The 17,699-nt window shown below is 55.9% G+C and overlaps 8 protein-coding genes and 3 non-coding genes across 11 annotated transcripts; 6 read left to right on the plus strand and 5 right to left on the minus strand.

The window, feature by feature from the left end:
- Positions 1-43: 43 nt before the first annotated feature.
- On the plus strand, positions 44-2,669 carry RNR1 (ribonucleoside-diphosphate reductase; the record flags this gene model as incomplete). Its single annotated transcript, XM_056208606.1, has 2 exons — positions 44-65; positions 100-2,669. The coding sequence occupies 2 exons, from the start codon at positions 44-46 to the stop codon at positions 2,667-2,669; spliced, it is 2,592 nt and encodes an 863-aa protein (XP_056064581.1).
- Positions 2,670-2,973: 304 nt separating this feature from the next.
- MVES1_003794 (uncharacterized protein) lies at positions 2,974-5,204 on the plus strand (the record flags this gene model as incomplete). Its single annotated transcript, XM_056208607.1, has 2 exons — positions 2,974-2,990; positions 3,017-5,204. The coding sequence occupies 2 exons, from the start codon at positions 2,974-2,976 to the stop codon at positions 5,202-5,204; spliced, it is 2,205 nt and encodes a 734-aa protein (XP_056064582.1).
- Positions 5,205-5,272: 68 nt separating this feature from the next.
- On the plus strand, positions 5,273-6,161 carry MVES1_003795 (uncharacterized protein; the record flags this gene model as incomplete). The annotated part of the gene is made up of 3 exons (XM_056208608.1): positions 5,273-5,890; positions 5,916-6,069; positions 6,100-6,161. The coding sequence occupies 3 exons, from the start codon at positions 5,273-5,275 to the stop codon at positions 6,159-6,161; spliced, it is 834 nt and encodes a 277-aa protein (XP_056064583.1).
- Positions 6,162-6,166: 5 nt separating this feature from the next.
- On the minus strand, positions 6,167-6,991 carry MVES1_003796 (uncharacterized protein; the record flags this gene model as incomplete). The annotated part of the gene is made up of 1 exon (XM_056208609.1): positions 6,167-6,991. One exon carries the CDS (start codon positions 6,989-6,991, stop codon positions 6,167-6,169), a length of 825 nt encoding a protein of 274 aa, XP_056064584.1.
- Positions 6,992-7,215: 224 nt separating this feature from the next.
- On the minus strand, positions 7,216-7,299 carry MVES1_003797. The gene has a single exon. It is a non-coding gene; the product is annotated as a tRNA-Phe (tRNA).
- Positions 7,300-7,542: 243 nt separating this feature from the next.
- On the minus strand, positions 7,543-7,626 carry MVES1_003798. Its single transcript has one exon. It is a non-coding gene; the product is annotated as a tRNA-Phe (tRNA).
- A 235-nt stretch (positions 7,627-7,861) lies between these two features.
- MVES1_003799 (uncharacterized protein) lies at positions 7,862-10,523 on the plus strand (the record flags this gene model as incomplete). The annotated part of the gene is made up of 5 exons (XM_056208610.1): positions 7,862-7,961; positions 7,990-8,061; positions 8,473-8,570; positions 8,598-8,911; positions 8,939-10,523. The coding sequence occupies 5 exons, from the start codon at positions 7,862-7,864 to the stop codon at positions 10,521-10,523; spliced, it is 2,169 nt and encodes a 722-aa protein (XP_056064585.1).
- A 64-nt stretch (positions 10,524-10,587) lies between these two features.
- POB3 (FACT complex subunit) lies at positions 10,588-13,232 on the plus strand (the record flags this gene model as incomplete). Its single annotated transcript, XM_056208611.1, has 4 exons — positions 10,588-10,739; positions 10,766-12,280; positions 12,410-12,611; positions 12,639-13,232. 4 exons carry the CDS (start codon positions 10,588-10,590, stop codon positions 13,230-13,232), a joined length of 2,463 nt encoding a protein of 820 aa, XP_056064586.1.
- Positions 13,233-13,252: 20 nt separating this feature from the next.
- Positions 13,253-13,352, minus strand: MVES1_003801. The gene has a single exon. It is a non-coding gene; the product is annotated as a tRNA-Arg (tRNA).
- A 264-nt stretch (positions 13,353-13,616) lies between these two features.
- On the minus strand, positions 13,617-15,535 carry NPY1 (NAD(+) diphosphatase; the record flags this gene model as incomplete). The annotated part of the gene is made up of 7 exons (XM_056208612.1): positions 13,617-13,635; positions 13,671-13,784; positions 13,821-13,940; positions 13,986-14,012; positions 14,225-14,434; positions 14,462-15,488; positions 15,517-15,535. The coding sequence occupies 7 exons, from the start codon at positions 15,533-15,535 to the stop codon at positions 13,617-13,619; spliced, it is 1,536 nt and encodes a 511-aa protein (XP_056064587.1).
- A 63-nt stretch (positions 15,536-15,598) lies between these two features.
- On the plus strand, positions 15,599-17,674 carry MVES1_003803 (uncharacterized protein; the record flags this gene model as incomplete). Its single annotated transcript, XM_056208613.1, has 1 exon — positions 15,599-17,674. The coding sequence occupies one exon, from the start codon at positions 15,599-15,601 to the stop codon at positions 17,672-17,674; it is 2,076 nt and encodes a 691-aa protein (XP_056064588.1).
- Between the last annotated feature and the right edge of the window lie 25 nt (positions 17,675-17,699).

Consider the following 17,699-nt stretch of genomic DNA (forward strand, 5'->3'; position numbering starts at 1 on the left):
GCGCTTTCTGTTCTTTTCAAACCTTACGCGTCTCTTGCCAACCATGATCTTTGTGTACAAGCGAGGTATGTATGCCACACTCTCCCTCTTACCCTACAGACGGACGCAAAGAAGAGGTACGCTTTGACAAGGTCACTGCCCGTGTGGCAAAGCTGTGCTACGGCCTCGACATGAACTATGTCGACCCCATCGAAATCACACGCAAGGTGATTGATGGTATCTATGAAGGTGTGACCACGGTCGAGCTGGACAACCTTGCGGCAGAGACTGCCGCATACAAGACGACGACGCACCCTGACTATGCCGTGCTCGCTGCGCGGATTGCCATCAGCAACCTGCACAAGGAGACGAAAAAGACGTTTAGCCAAGTCGTCAAGGACCTGTACGACTATGTGAACCCTCGTACTGGCAAGCACAGCCCCATGATCTCGGACGAGACGTACGAGGCCGTGATGGCAAACAAGGACACGCTTGACTCTGCGATCATTTACGAACGCGACTTCCACTACAACTTTTTTGGCTTCAAGACACTCGAGCGCTCCTACCTGCTCCGTGTCAATGGCAAGGTCGCTGAGCGGCCGCAGCATATGCTGATGCGCGTTGCGGTTGGTATCCATGGCGCCAACGTAGAGAACGCGATTGAGACGTACAACTACATGTCTGAAAAAGCGTTTACGCACGCCTCTCCGACGCTGTTCAATGCCGGCACGCCCAACCCCCAAATGTCGTCGTGCTTTTTGATCGCGATGCAGGACGACTCGATTGAAGGCATTTACGACACGCTCAAGTCGTGTGCGATGATCAGCAAGACGGCCGGCGGGATTGGTCTACACATTCACAATATCCGCAGCACGGGCTCGTACATTGCCGGCACGAACGGTGTGAGTAACGGTATTATTCCCATGCTCCGCGTTTTCAACAACACGGCGCGCTACGTCGACCAGGGCGGCAACAAGCGCCCTGGTGCGTTTGCAATCTACCTTGAGCCGTGGCACTCGGACGTGTTTGAGTTTATTGATCTGCGTAAGAACCACGGCAAGGAGGAGGTGCGCGCACGCGACCTCTTTTTTGCGCTCTGGATTCCCGACCTGTTTATGCGCCGTGTCCAGGAGGGTGGCGACTGGTCGCTCATGTGCCCGCACGAGTGCCCCGGTCTGTCGGACTCGTATGGCGAGGAGTTTGATGCGCTGTACGAACGCTACGAGCGCGAAGGCCGCGCCAAGCGCACTGTCAAGGCACAGAAGCTGTGGTACGCTGTACTTGAGGGCCAAATTGAGACGGGCGGTCCGTTTATCCTCTACAAAGACGCTGCGAACCGCAAGAGCAACCAGAAGAATGTCGGCGTGATCAAGTCGTCGAACTTGTGCACGGAGATTATGGAGTACAGCTCGCCGGACGAGACGGCCGTGTGCAATCTGGCCTCCATTGCCCTTCCCACCTTTGTCGAGGGCACGGGCGCTGCGAAGCGCTACAACTTTGAGCGCCTGCACGACGTGGCAAAGGTGGTGTGCAAGAACTTGAACCGTATTATCGACATCAACTACTATCCCGTCGAGTCGGCGCGCCGCTCCAACATGCGCCACCGTCCGATTGGTATTGGTGTTCAAGGTCTTGCTGACGCATTTATGATTATGGGCTATCCGTTTGACAGCCCCGAGGCGCGCTTGCTCAACCTGCAAATCTTTGAGACCATCTATCACGCCGCGCTCGAGCGCTCGAGCGAGATTGCAGCCGAGCTTGGGCCCTACGAAACCTATGCAGGCTCGCCTGCTTCCCAGGGCATCTTGCAGTTTGACATGTGGAACAAGACGCCCACAGATCTCTGGGACTGGGCCACACTCAAGGAAAAGATTGCCAAGCATGGCCTGCGCAACTCGCTGCTCCTTGCGCCGATGCCGACCGCATCCACGAGCCAGATTCTCGGGTTCAACGAGTGCTTCGAGCCGTACACGAGCAACATTTATATGCGCCGTGTTCTCGCTGGCGAGTTCCAGGTGGTCAACCCGTGGCTCTTGCGCGAGCTCGTCGAGCAGGGCCTGTGGAACGAGTCGATGAAGCAAAAGATTATCGCCCACGGCGGCTCGATCCAGAACATTGCCGATATTCCCGACCGTATCAAGGCGCTGTACAAGACGGTGTGGGAGATCAGCCAGAAGGTGATTATCGATATGGCGGCGGACCGCGGTGCTTTCATCTGCCAGAGCCAGAGTCTGAATGTACACCTCAGTGCACCTACATTTGGCCAGCTCACTTCGATGCATTTCTACGGCTGGAAGAAGGGACTCAAGACGGGGTCTTATTATTTGCGCACGCGCCCTGCTGCCAATGCGATTCAGTTTACCGTGTCCAAGGAGGACATTGCCGAGGCGAAGGAGTCGAAGAAGAATGCGTCGCAGGCAGCATTGCAGGCCAAGGCTACCGATAAGGCCCAGATCGAGGAGGCGCGCGCCAAGCAGCAAGTTTTCTCAACAGACGCTGTCGTCCAAGGCGTTGGCCGTCTTGGCGTCGACGGCACGGTTACGCATGATGGGCCGCGCACGGAGGGTGCACCTGCAGAGGACGATGGATTCCAGGCTGCACTTGAACGCCAAAAGCGCCGCCAAGAAGAGGCTGATCGTCTTGCATGCTCTTTAGAGAACAAGGAGGCTTGCCTGATGTGTTCTGGCTAGATGCGGCGTGCTTGGTTATGATGCTAGTTACGACCCGGGCGTTTGTGCGCATTGTTCCTGTATAGCACCGTGTCTTGCGTACGTGCGTTGAGGAGCCTAGTCTCATCCTACCATGTTTCGTAGTTGCCTGTACGCTGATTCTACACCCTGCACCTTGACTCCATACCTCTGTCCCTACCACACCTGGCGCACGGCCGCATACAGCTTGCACGTGCAGCTGCTTACTTCCTCAACCCAAATTACGTGCCGCACACCCACGTGTCTGTGCCTAGCCCACCAAGTTATTCCTCATACACCGTGCAGCATGTCGCCGCCGCGAATGTACGTATGTCTATGGCTGACCCAAGCATCTTGCGTCCCCCTCCAAGTCGGGACTTTCTTCAGGGGTACCCCGGCATTCCCGAATCCGAGACTCGGCCTGCCGCGCATCTAACAGGTACCATTGAAATCCAGCATGGCAGCAAGCAGCTCTCTGCTGCATGGCTGCGTGTGGAAATGTCCAAGGTCGAGACGCTGCCATCCGGCGAGTCATGGACCGAACTGATCGGACAGGGCCCGATCGATGTATGGCAGGCCGCGCCTAGCGGCAACGCTGCCGATGGTGAAGTATGGCAAACACTCCCTCAGGTACGCAAAACTTTATACTCACCGCAGCGCAAATTTGAGTTCCGCGTGAATGTTCCTGAAAAGCTACCGCCGTCTTTGCGTCTGGAAAAGAACGGGGGCATTAGCTACCAGCTGGTCGCTACCATGTGTGTCCAGATCAAACGGTACGTTCCGAGCCACCCTAACCACAGCGGTTTCTTCCGCCGCACCCTCGTCAAAAAGGTCTTGCAAGACGTGCGCGCTATTCATCTGGAAAAGCACGAGCTGCACTCGACGTGGCCGCTGTACAATGTGCCCGAGGACGACGAAGCTTTCGCCGGGCCGTTCCGCGCGCGCCTGTACTGGAACAAGCGTGCGTATGCCGCGCTGGATCCTGTGGAAGTGCGTATCATTGTATACAGCGATGCCCCGGAGACGGTTAAGCTAAAGAACATTATTATGTCTGTGCGCCAGACCGTCACGTACCTTCCCGACGGAAAAGGTACGGCGACCACCGGCGACACGGCTCGGCCGTCGCAGCAACGCACCGAGGTTCTTGTATCCAAGAACCGTGGCATCCGCAAAAAGATCCGCAAAGGCGAGTTCCTCATGTACGATCTGGCGATCACGATCCCCAAAAACCACACGCTCATGTCCGTCTTGACCGCGAAACACATTGAGGTTTCGCATGCACTACGAGTTGCTATAGAGGTCGGCAAGGAGCGGGTCATGTTTGAGCACATTGAGCTCCAAATTTCTGGCTTCTCTGCCAATGTGAGCGAGTCGGCCATGGCGCGGATCGGACACGTCCCGGCGCTATGCCTCACGAATGAGGAGCCAATGGATCCGATGCCATCGCACGAAACACACCCCGTGTTCATGGACACCCAGCCAACAAGCCCTGATTACGCGGCGTATGCCGGCTACGATCAAATGATGGTCGACGGCGGGATGGAAATGCCGTTGCTAGCACAGGATGCAGCATTCATCGGCACTCCGACGCCGCGGGGACCGCTTGTCTTCCACGCGCGTGATTCGCGGATCGCAAACGAACGCAATTCCATCTACCACGATACGGAGGCCGCGTCTTTCCGGAACCAGTACATGAATGCACCGTCAACGCGGCCCAAGCACATGAGTTTGCTTCCACCGCAGGGAATGTACCGGCCTGACGATGTGATCACACCGGGCGGGCAGGTCTCGCCACGCCCCCCCATGTCAGAGTTCTTTGCCAGTCCACAGCGCGATGGCAACTATAGCCGAGTGTCGATGTACGACGACCCTTCCCTGAACTTGGCTGTTCCCGTGATCAAGACACCGGCCAGGACGTCGTCCATAGACGCGGTCCAGCCTGCGCGCACCGACACTAACACTGTACCGCCAATGCGCGATGCACTGCAAGGTGCGACGGCAAATCCAGGCGGCGCGCCGCCGTTTCGGTCCGCCGAGGCGGAAAAAATCCGTCTTTTTGAACGCGCACGCGCCGAGGCGGAGCAGTACCAACAGCAATACACTCACGGTGCAGTGTTCCCGGGAGAAGAGCGTGGCGACGAGCCACCTGCAGCAAACTCCGCGCCGAGCACCGCGCAGTTTTCCACCGCCGCGGAAGAAAAAGCGGCGCTCTCTGCCCGGGCACAGGCCGAAGCCGCGGCGGCACACTATGCCGAGCGTGCCGCACATGCACAGGAAGAAAGCGTTGCAACGCCGCCGCCGCATGCCCCTTCTGCGGCATCCACACCGTTCCTCACAAGGTCCGAGGCGCGCGCCATGGAGGAAAAGGCCAAGTTGCAGAGCCACTATGCACTGTCCGAGTCCCCGTCGCCGCCTTTTGTGACTGCAGCGTCAAATAAAACCACGTCCAACTTGCCAATGCTGGGCGAAACCGCAAAAGCTGAAGGGAGCGCGGCGCCGCCGCCGCGGCCGCCCAAGCTTCCTCTCGCGGAGCCGTAGCGTGTAGTGTAATGTGGAGAACTGGGATGGGCACTGCTTGGGCCGCCGTGGCTTGCTCCACGTTTCTAATGCGTGTCCTTTTGCTTGCCGGCCTGCTGCTTGCGTGCCTTGCAGCGGCACGCTCGAATGCGCATACCAAGCAAATTGATGGAAGCAACATTCCACGCGTGTTTTCACAAGTGGCGCAACACATTGCGAAACACTATCCGTCCCGCGTCGTTTCCTACAATGCAGACGACGTGCACGCGCATGTCGCGCTGGATGACGCAGTGCGTAATCATAGAAGTGCAGAGCAGGGATGGGTAAATCCAGAGACACATGGTGGAAGTATGCTGGATCTCGTCGGCAATGGATTCCGCGAGCCGATGAACGTCATTATCTCTGGCAAGTCGGATCCGAGTGTCCTGAGCGACAAGGGCCTGCTCGACTATGTGCGCTCAATTGGATTCTCGTTCGAGTGCCTCCATATTCATCTGGGTGGGCTGCAGCGCTCGAATCTTGGCGACGGCGCGGGGTGGAAGGCACAGCTATTCGAATACCGCAGCCTCATGTTTCCCAAGTCGCTCGGCGTATGGGTCGGCTCTTGCTGGGAGAGTCTTGCGGGCGGCAACCATTTCCGGGTCTGGCGCCAGAATGGCACAGAGGCAGATACTGGCGCGTGGTTCCTCGCTGTGTCGAAAGAAGAGGTACGTCGTGCATTTGCTCATACAGAACGTCGCGCACAAACACACGATTGTACCCAATGGCTACGATATTGGCCGCGACTTGCTCGTCCAAGCAGCGACGAAGGGCAGCGAGCTGTTTGGCAAGCGATACACCGCGTCCGTCGACTGGCAAGAGGGCCTTTTGGCCGAGGGCGCCAACAGTATGTTTTTTCTTTTGCACACTCACGCAGGTATCAATCATAATATATCTATCGATGGCCGCGTCGCTGTGCTCACGGTCCAGCGCGTGTAAAATAGCTACGCAAGCACCCATTCATATCGCCGTTCGTGCCGCTCGTCATGCCGCTCGATCAGTGTCGGGGGCTCGTGTCCAAGACCAAGTTGATACACGTCACGTTCCACATAGATTGCTCGAGGGGGTGTTTCACGTGTGATGAGCAGCACTGTAGAGGTACGCGTACCATACCAGCCCATGGGACACGGCTCGTTTCGTGCCGCGTATGCTGCGCTGTCCTCTTCACTTAGCCGGCGCGTACGATCTACGCTGCTAGGGAAAAGGAACGGCTCTACGCGGATCGTATTCTGCATTTCGCTCGCACTGCGCACTGGGCCTGCAGTCCAGCTTGGGTCAGCACCGGTGGGAACGTACCGTAGCATGCCAAAGAGTGCCTCGATCAGTGACGCTTCGTCCTTGCATGTATCCAGCGCCACACAAAGCAGCTGTTCGCCTTTCGCGACCTTGGGCCACGGCGTGCTCAGCGTGCTATTACTGAGACCATAAACAGCGTGGCCGACTTCGAGCATGGTATCGTTTATCGGGTCGGGTCGATTGGAGACGTAGCCGAGCGTCGCGTTTCCATCGGTTGTCACGCCGACAAGTAAATTGAATCCAGAATATGCGTCTGCGCATGCATGGACAGCGTCCAGGTATGCTTGTACATCTGCGTTTGCTTGGGATTTCAGTAGCCAGTCCCGGACCAATTCGCCGCGCGATCGAGGCGTGTCGCCAGTTGCTGTTCTCAGCACAGACGCCTCGTTCACGTTTGTTAGCATCGCTACCAGCCCGTCGCGCGTTGTGCCAAACCATGTGCCGCCCGCGTCGATGTCGAGGCCATAGAGCATTGCGCCGGGGTGATCAGAAAAACAAGGCTCGCCGTCCGGGCTGTACCATTGCGCAGGCGCGGTCTTCCGCTCAAGGAATTCGTCACGGTTATCAGCTAAGATCCTACTATAAGCGACACGCAGTCACGCACAAGCTGTATTTTGGATCGCATGTTGCCCACAACAGGATGCACATGCGGCGGAAAAAAAATTATGGAGGTGGCGTGTTTTAAAAAGAATATAAATGCTCCCAACCTGGTTCGAACAGGTGACCTCAAGAAGAACCCAACGACTTCAGTCTTGCGCTCTGCCAGCTGAGCTATAGGAGCATGCACGCGGGAAACTAAGCCGTCTATACGTATTTAGGTGCACAACACGGCAATGCCTAGAGGCAAAAAATGCTCCCCTGGTTCGAGGGGGGGGGGGGCAACGGTCGAACAGGTGACCTCAAGAAGAACCCAACGACTTCAGTCTTGCGCTCTGCCAGCTGAGCTATAGGAGCATGCACGCGGGAAACTAAGCCGTCTATACGTATTTAGGTGCACAACACGGCAATGCCTAGAGGCAAAAAATGCTCCCAACCTGGTTCGAACAGGTGACCTCAAGAAGAACCCAACGACTTCAGTCTTGCGCTCTGCCAGCTGAGCTATAGGAGCAAGTCGCGTGCCCAATTGTTGCATAAGCTTGTCCTTAACGCATCTCATTTGCCATTTTTTTTGGCTGCATCTTCCTGTACGACGCCTCTTTCCACGACTGCCTTAGCCCCTATTTTGCCAGTCTTTTGTTGCAATGCTTTTTTGTCCTAATTGTGCGAACGTGGTGACTGTATTACCGTCTTTGGATAATGGGTTGAATAAATGGACGTGCCCGACGTGCCCGTTCAAGTTCCCCATGGACCGCCAAGTCACCTCTCGCATGCGCCTCGAGCGGAAACAAGTGGACGACGTCATGGACGGAGAGGACAGCTGGAAGAATGTGGACAATACGGAGGGTGTGTAATGCGGTTGCGCTCACAATAGCTACGTGCCCCAAGTGCGATAATGCGCGTGCATACTATATGCAGCTGCAGATCCGGTCTGCGGATGAGCCGAGTACGTATTTGGGTCATGCAATTGCCCGTCTCTCTTTGCACATGCATACTAACGCTCCAGTGACTACATTTTTCAAGTGCACACGAACAGATTGCGGATTCCAATGGCGCGAAAACTAGCGTATTGCACATTCCAACGGCGCGAAAACCAGCGCATTCGAGATTACCCATACCGCCATGCATGCTGTCATGTATGGGCACTACTACCTACGTATACCATAGCCTTTATTGACGAGATGATACCACTGCACCTGTTTCTACTGCCCATGCGCGTGCCTTGTCTGGCCTGGCTTTTCCGGCGCCTGACCTCCACAAAAGCCGAGCCCCGCCAAACCAATGTGCCTCTTTCAACGAGCATGGCTCCGTGAGTCGGACTGAATCGAAATGCCGCAAGCCGAGCACATGCCAAGAGCCAATTCCTCTTCTCCCATGGGAGAGACGTTTGGATTGATTGCAGACAGTCCTATCCAGTTCTTCTTTTCTCGATATGCAATCTCAATGGTCTTGATGGTAAGTGCCCTATGCGGCTAATCTCAGGTAATTATCACGAATCGGATCCAGCATGTATGCACCCCCTATGGGCGTCCCGCACGAATATCGCAGCTGCAGCGTACCTTGCTGCGTTTGCCAGGGATCCTGTTACTTGCGTACGCGCTATACGGCCTGTTGCAAGGCATTTGTGCGGACCAGCATACGCCGTCTGCACAGCTCTGGCTGCGTTACCTGCGCAAATTTGTGCCGGAGCCGCGTGATCCGGCGCGACTGAGTGCCACATCGCTCTTCTGGACAGCGTTCCTGGGCGTGTGTGTTGCGCAATGCATTGGAACGGCCGTGCGGAGTCTCGAATTGATGTACGTCCCACAAAAAGCTTACCGCAGCGGCTCGCGCGACGATCCATCCACGTTCAACTTAGTGAGCTTTGGCTTTATCCTCTACATTCACTCGACCACTCGCGAGTTTGCGCCGAATGCACATGTTTTTCTGCTGGTGATTGCAAAAGTCATTGAGCTGCTCGGCATGAACATCTTGCTGTGCCGCAAACCGCCGCTGATATCGCGACTTGCCTTTACGACGATGATTGGAATATGTATCATGGTACACTATCTGTTCACCATGTATTATACGGACGAGTACCCCATCATCCACAGCGCCAGTCAGATGATGGAAACGTCCGTCTTTGGCATCGTGCTCTTGACCATTGGGCTGCACGCGCTCCGTATGTACTTTGTGGACGGCAGCATTGATCTGCGGCGCTTGAAACTCCCCCCCAGCAGCTTGCCGCGTGCCACGGACGACTTCTCTCTGGCGGTCCTCAAGCTCGGCACCACTTGTCTCCATGCGACGCAACTGACGGGCCTCTCGTGCGAGATCAAAGAGGTGGATGCGCCACTGCACACCTACGTGGAGCTGTATCCCGATGGGAGCACCGTGGTTGAAAATACTATCGAGGACTACGAGCAGATGGAGCGACATGGCATCAATGGCCTCGGCAAAGAGATCAAGGACGTGCGCGTCGCCTTGGACCACTCCACAGTTGAGATCGGTGGAATTGTGCGCGGTGCAGACAAGATGCGCGAGACGTGGAAGTTTATCAGCACCTTTCTCGACATTGTCTATGGAATTGCATCGCGCATCGCGCAACGCCTTCCCGAGCCGCCCGAGTATCTTGCGAACCTCCCGCGCTACATCCGCATCTTTTGGCACGGCACTAACGGCGAAGCAGAGCGCGAGGTGCGACTTGCTCAGGAAGAAGAAGCACGCCAGCAACACCAAATCACCAAGCAGCGCATCCACACGATTCAGCAGCGCCAGGAAGACCGGCGCCGCCATATCCAGACTACGTCGGCGTACGAGCGTTTGGAGCTCGCGCGTCGCCCTTCAGAGCTGGAGGAGGATGACTTGAACCCCCTCGAGCTCGTCGCACTTGCGCAGCTAACGCAGGGTGACGGCAGCGAGCTGCAAGGATTCCAGGACGTGCTGGTGAAACACATGACGCGCCCCGACAATGCCCCGCCACTCACACGGCAAGAATACAAGCAAATTGCTGCGCAGATCCAACATCGGCAAGCATCCATGTCGACGTCTCTTGCGTCGAGCCCCGTTTCCCATTTGTCGAGCGCCATGCTCTACTCTCTCAGCTCGCGCCAGGCAAGTAGCGAGTCGGATCGGCAGACGCAAAAAGCGCTGATCCAGCTCTTACAGGAACGGCGCGCCGTACTCGCTTCTTCCAGTGAGCAGTTGGATCGCGAGCGCGCGCGCTGTTGCGTCGTGTGCTGCAGCGAGGAGCGGTCGGTTATTTGCTGGCCGTGCCGCTGCCTCGCGCTCTGTAATGCGTGTCGGCAAACACTTGCGTCGCAACAGCACGCACTGCTTTCACTGGGCACTTCTACTGCCCGCTCTGTGCAGCTTTGCCCCACCTGCCGAGCGCCGATTATGGCCTACTCCCGTTTGTACCTCCCATAAGCATGCCTCCGATGACTAAACACAACAAACGCGACGCGTCGCCCGCACCTTGCCTTTTTGCGCGATGACGACGCAGTTCGATAATATTTACCACGGCGCCGGCAAGGTGCTAGGTAAAATACGCTTTTCGGGCGCAGGACTCGGCTGGAAGCCCCTTGAGGAGGGTGCGACTGTGACGATTCCCGCGCAGCAGGCAACGAGCTTCACATGGGTTCGGTACGTTTTGCGGTGTCTAACGCTAGTGTTGCGCGCAACTTTCAGCTCAGTATCGCGTTAAAAGGTATAGAAGATGAAAAGGAAGACGTCGGACGTGGATACCGCGCCAGCTTTGAAAATTTCCAGCGCGACGACTACGATCGTTTGGCCGAGGCGCTTCGCGAATACTTTGACAAGCCGCTCGAGGCGGTGGATGTAAGCACGCGCGGCTGGAACTGGGGCGAGGCCGAGGTGGACGACCACGATATGAAGTTTACGGTGCGAAAAAAGCTTGCGTTTGCACTTCCACTCTCGAGCATTGCCAATAGCAACATTGCCGGCCGTACGGAAGTCAGCATGGAATTCCTCAATCCGCAGCAGCAGCAGCCGGGGCAGAACACGGGTGCGGCAAAAGACGAGCATGGCCTTCCTTTCAATGGACCGAAGCGCAACAGGCCCGACGAGCTCGTCGAGATGCGCTTGTACATTCCCGGCGAAGTCGAGCGTGACGATGAAGAGGCGCGCGGCGATGGCTCTGAGGAGGAGGAGGAAGAAGAAGAAGAAGAGAGCGCTGCAGTTGCGTTTCACAATGCGATCAAATCTAAGGCCGATATTGGGCAGGTTGCAGGCGATGGCATTCTCGTGCTCAAAGAGGTGCTTGTGCTCACACCGCGTGGCCGCTACGATATCGAGCTTTTTCCACAGTTCTTGCGCCTGCGCGGAAAGACGTACGACTACAAAATTTTGTACAGCTCCATCACGCATCTATTTCTCCTGCCAAAGCCTGACGATATCCATGTGCTTTTTGTCGTCGCACTGGAGCCTCCTATTCGTCAGGGCCAGACGCTGTACCCGTACCTCGTGCTCCAATTCCCGCGCGAGGAAGAAATGGATGCGGAGCTCAATCTCGACGACGAGACGATCCAGACGCAGTACGAAGGCAAGCTCAAGAAGCGCTACGAGGAGCCTACGTTTCGTATCGTGACGAACTTGTTCCGTGTGCTCTCGGAGCAAAAGGTCAGCGTCCCTACTGGCTTTACCAGTTCTGTGGGGCAGGAAAGTGTGCGCTGCAATGTGAAGGCGAACGACGGCAACTTGTACCCGCTGAACAAGAGCTTGATTTGGGTCTCGAAGCAGCCCGTGCTGATTCCCTACAGCGATGTACAGCAGATTGTGTTCAGTCGCGTCGGCGGCGCGATTGCTAGTGCAAAGACATTTGACATGCGCGTCGCCACACGGCACAGCGGCGACCATACTTTTCAGTCGGTCAACCGCGAGGAGCTGGATAGCTTGAACAACTACTTTGCGGAGCGCAAGCTTCGTATCAAGAACGAGCTCATGGACGAAGGCGCGGGGCTGGGTGCAGGCGTTGACGAACTGCTTGGCGACGAAGAAGGGAAGCTGGCAGGCAGCGACGATGACGACGAAGAAGATGACGACTTTGATGACGAGTCTTCGGACGATGGCGGAAGCCCTTCGGAGGCGTCCAGCAATGAGGACGACGAGGATGGGGCTGCGTATGAGGACGAAGAAGAGAAGCCGAAGCTCAAGAAACTAAAGACGTAGTGTTGTAGTGCATCCAATCGGGCATCCAATCGGGCGCCAACCTTACTCCTCCGCCAACATGGCCGAAACGCACGCCGCCGTTTTGGTCCTCGGAATAGGGTGCGTGCGCGCTTGGTTAACAGCAGCGGGCCTACCAGTGCCGGAAAGTCAACATTGGTTGAAAACCTGCTGGCTGTTTTGCAGCCGCCGGCGTCGGACGCGGAAGCGAAAGCGTCGCCCATCGCCTCCGCGTCGGTTTTGCACCAGGATGACTTTTGCCCGCCCACAGACCAGATGCCGTGGAGTGCGAAGCACCAGGTGACGGATTGGGATACACCCCATGGCTCTGTATGTATGCATGATTTCTGACGCCAGAGCGACTACCGACGACTTGAGCAAGTGATACGGTACACGATGGACCATGGCGACCTTCCACGCGATTTTGAAAGCCACGAGTACCGCAGGAGTAGCTATGCAAGTACGATGCGCCCCGCAGAGCTGGAGGCGTGGCGTACCAAGTTTCATGCTCCGCGGGCGGCCCCGGTGCTCGTCTCGAGAGACGGGCGCAAAGCGTCGCGTGTGCATATTCTAATTGTCGAGGGGTTCCTTACTTTTTTTGACACACGCGTACTCAATTTAATCGATGTGCGCATATTCCTGCGCGTTTCGAAGGCAACGATGAAGCAAAGGCGCGAAAATAGGCCAGACTATGTGTTGGATAACGGCAGTGTATGGCACGATCCGCCGTTTTACTTTGACGAAATTGTCTGGCCCGCGTACTTGGAAGCACACGCGGCCATGTTTGAAAACAACGACGTCGAGACTGGCGCACCGCTCACCGCGAGTCCGGCAGATAGGCACGATGGTGGACCGGTGCAGCATCTCGTGGTCATCGAAGGCGAATCTATGGCACCAGAGGCCGTTGCACACGCATCCTGCGAAGCAATTTGGTCTTTCGGGTGGCAGTAATGCCTGCTCTCCACAAAAAAAGACCCGACCGGGGGTCGAACCCGGGACCTGCGCCAGCCAGTTTATAGAGGCAAACTAGCCTACCGGAAAGCGCCACTCGTTCCTCTGAGCTATCAGGCCATATCATCGACATCTTCATTGAATTTTTGTCTATCTACTGCTGTCAAAATTGTTTTCTATCGTCGCCAAAAATGACGCTCGTTTTGTGCGCGTTGGCGCGGTTATCGAGCCCACACTTGGTGCCAGCAGCAAAAAGAGTATTGTGCGGTGCTGCACGCAATGGTCGCATCACATAGGCGTTGCTCCAGGCCCAAACGATCTTTGCGAAAAAGAGGTATCCATATTGCTTTCAGAGCCGCCTTTCTACGTAAAGAGGTATCTGTATCACTTGTTCTTGGTCAAGCTGTTGTTAGTATGCATACAAAAAAAAGCACGTACCGGTAGCTAAAGCGTTTTCGTGTAGGCGCAAACTCGCCCAATTTATGCCCAACCATTTCTTCCGTGACCGAGATAGGCATATGGTGCTTCCCATTGTGAACAAGGAACTTAAGTCTGCGCGTTAGTCTCGCTCGTGCAAACAAAACCTACCCGACAAAGTTTGGCAAAATGGTGCAGCTGCGTGCATTTGTCCTGATCGGCGTGTTATTCTTCAGCGCCTGCTGTAGATTAGGGAATGGCACAAAAAAGGGGCCTGGAAAGTAAGCAGCCCTGTTACATATACTCGGTTCCCCAAAGCGCTTGCACGCTACGTACCCTTCCACGCCGAGCGCGAGTATCGCACTGCCGAATTCCACATGACGACAAGAAGCAAGCGTCCTGCCTATCTAGGAAATACAACGCATACTTCCTATATTGTTCAGGAACTGCCCTCCTACAGCATGCTTCGCGTTCCGTGGCGAGAAGGCGCTTCCCCGCGCGCAAACGCAGCAAGGAGGTGGTATGCCATTGCTGTGGGTGGAGGAATGCTACCGTGAGATACATGGTACACGTACAAGAATTTCTCGCCGTTGTGTGTCGGCGTATTTTTCTTCGCGCCCTGTGCCTTCGCTGCGGCGTTCACTGCAGCCTGCACCTGCTCGCGCGTTGCGTAGAACACATCGGAAAGCTCTGCATCCAAATCTGTGCGTTCCTTCGGCTGGTCCTTGGCAGCAATGCCAAACATGCCGAACATGAGGTTTGCAGGGAGTGGCCACGGCTGCGAGCTACTGTCAGTTTATCGTAGCACACACCTGTAATAGACGACCGAATCAATTTTAATACCAGTCTCCTCAATGCCCTCACGACGCACAGCCTCCTCGAGTGTCTCGCCTGGCTCAACAAACCCAGCAGGGCACGAGTATAGTCCTTTCGGCCACATGGCCTGGCGTCCCAGCAAGATGGTGTTGCCGTCGTGGCGGACGATACCCAACACCACGACAGGATCCGTGCGCGGATAGGAGTAATTCTGCAAGCTTTTTACCGATGCACATAGCGGCGCCGAGGCCGGTACGGGCTCCGTGTGCACATTTTCCAAAACAGCCGGTGTACCTTGTGTCGTACGACGGACGACTGAACCGCAAGTGCGCTTGTGCCCACCCCAAGCAGAGAATTGTCTGCTGCCGCAGCCCGGGCAATGCGTGTAGCGCTCGTTCCAATCGAGCAACGTGCGTGCATAGGCAACGATAGCCGAATCCTCTCCGTTCAAACCACCGCGGAGGACGACAATGCGCATATCCAGCACCTCGTAGCCCTCATTTGTGACCTTTTCCAGCAGTGCATTGCCCATCGTCTTGTCCTGCATCCCTGGCGCGCGGAACGAGAGGGAAAGGGCAAAGTAGGGCGACCCCGGTGGGATGGCCAAGGTGCGGCCGTCCCCACCCTCGAGAGTCGTGTACGTGGCAATCGAATCCACGCCCTCGCTATCAATACCAAGGAATACGAGCGAGAGTGCGGGCGAAACGATGTTCTTTGTTACGCTCTGGAACAGTTTCGCATTTTCTTCCCCGTCGCGTGCCTTTAAGTTGTACGCGGCAGGGCCGTAGACGTCTGCCGTATTTGAGTTGCCACACTCATGTACCATACCAAGCACAGTGTCCTTCACGTCAGGCCAGCTAAATAGCGCGAGGCTCTCCTTGGTGCCGTCTGTACACACGACAGGGTTGCCTTGATCGAGAAGGATGAACTTGGCCTGTGTGCTGCTGACCGCCTGGTTCAAGTATGCCGACGATTCACGCAGCCATGAAGCACGGTGTAACCGGCTGCCTACAAAAAAGTTAACTAGCATAAGCGCAGGATCGCTACGTACCGGTATTCTTGGCTGCCATGAAGTAAAGAACCAAGGCCCGTGCTCCACAACCAGTCCCTCCACACGTTTTTCTCTCCATGCCATGGGGGCGGAGCGGCACAAACAGCGTCGCCCGCGCAAGAATCTGAGCTGTATCCCATGTAAGGACCGCAAGATCAAATGTGACAGAAACGTCCCGCAGTGTGCTTCCTGTGTTGCGCGCGGAATTACAATACAGTGTCGCTGGGGCGATGAGCGCGACGATGTAAAGCCGGATAAAGGCCCGGAACCCTGGTACGAGGAGCAGAAGCCGTTGAAAAGTACGGTGCCGCAGCCGGCCAAGCACATATTCCTCGATACACTGCCTATGCTGCCCACAATTTTGCTTGCGGAGCTGGTCGAGACGGACATGTTTCGATGGCGCAAAGAGATGCAGACGCATTTGGACAAACTGCCTGGCTGGGAAGCGACACTAGACATGGTATCGTTCTACATGTCGAATATGGAACCGATAATATGCTGCATGAATTCAGCAATATTTAATAGGCAGCTGCATGATCTTTGGGTGCAGCTCACTTGGGTGTACGGCTCGGCCAAGCCAAAGAGCATTGCAGAGAGCATTGCCGGCTCGCTCGGCGCTGCACCTGTCCCACGAGAAGTACAAGAGATGCTGTTTTGGACAGATGCACGCAATTATGGACTCTTGGCGCTGCTATTCATTATCATCAACACCGTCGAGCAAGTCAAGCGTTCTGACGCCGCATTCCAGCAAGATTCCTTAGACGAGACTACAGCAAAACCGTGCATCTATTTCCTGCAGCACTCCAATTACCTGGAGGAGCCTACTCTGTGGACACTGCAGACATGTGTACTGTTACAGCACTACTACTTCCGCAGTTCGCGGATTGCGCTGGGCGCTGCATGGAGCGCGACGGCGGTGCACCTCGCGAAACTCATGGGTCTGAACCGGTTGGGGAGTGCAGTGAAGGATATCATGCATTTGCAAATGAAGCAGGAGACGGCAGAAGACCACATGCTAATTGGAATGCCTTGGGCACGCGCGTTTGCGCCTGGCGATCCGCCACAGCGCGAGCTGGGCCGCAAAATATGGAGCACACTTGTGACAATGGACTGGTACAAGTCGCTGCATGTCAATTTTAACCATATGGTGTCGGACAACATGAACTATACTGACCTCCCACTCGCGCTAGAAGACGACGAGTTGGAGCGGATGGCGTCCATGTCTTTGGAAACCTTGCAGAATCGCGACCGTGTCTCTCCCAACCTGTACGTACAACACCAGTTTCGCATTGCGCGCGTTGTACGCGATATTTCGGAAATATCCTTGCAGCGGCTCAGCCAAGGACTCTCGGTCAAACTGCCGTACGAGCATCTATTGGAAATTGATAGCCGCCTGCACCGTATTCTGCAGTCCTTGCCAGACGTGCTGCGTTTCGACGGGGTGACGGAAAACACGCAGCACATACGGCAGATCCATGCTTCGCACTCGTACCTGCCGCTGCAGCGGCTTTTTATGCAGGCGTCCGTGCACAGCCGCTTACTGCGCATGCATATGCACTTTCTCACCGACGGTTTGGAAGATACACAGTACCGCTACTCGGCCAATACCTGCATCGCGAGTGCGTGCATTGTGATCGCAGTGTGGGAAGAGCTGCAGCGTGCCAAGAACCCCCAAGAGATTTTGAATTACATGATGCGGTGGCACCTGATGGTATCGGCATTGGCCCTCTTTTATGTACTCGAGTTTCTCGCCAAGCACCCAGAGTGCGATGGGATGTCGGAGGAGATACGAACGCCAAAACTGCGGCATGCATTCATCATCGTGACTGCGTTCTTAGAGAAGCTAAAACCTTTTATGCCGTTCGACAAGTACGGCATCCAAGCAAATCCAATCGATGGGCTGTCGCGATACAGCGACCATCTACGTGCGCAGGACCAAAACACCAAGGGGCTGCGTATGGAGTCTGGAATTCCCGCCGTGCCCATGGCGCAGCGCGCCGGCTTGGCGGAGCTGGAGCCGCCTGCGTGGGTAGAATCTTCCTGGACGCTGGACGACGCTGCATTGCTTTCCGCCATTCAGCAGTGGCTGCTGGGCGAAGAAGGAGGAGCGGGCGTTCCGGGGTGGAGTACAATGCCGCTGCATAATACGACGATGTAGATTGACATGCAAGATGGTTGCTTTG

This window comes from Malassezia vespertilionis, chromosome 9, assembly GCF_029542925.1.
Source record: "Malassezia vespertilionis chromosome 9, complete sequence".
Lineage (NCBI taxonomy): Eukaryota > Fungi > Basidiomycota > Malasseziomycetes > Malasseziales > Malasseziaceae > Malassezia > Malassezia vespertilionis.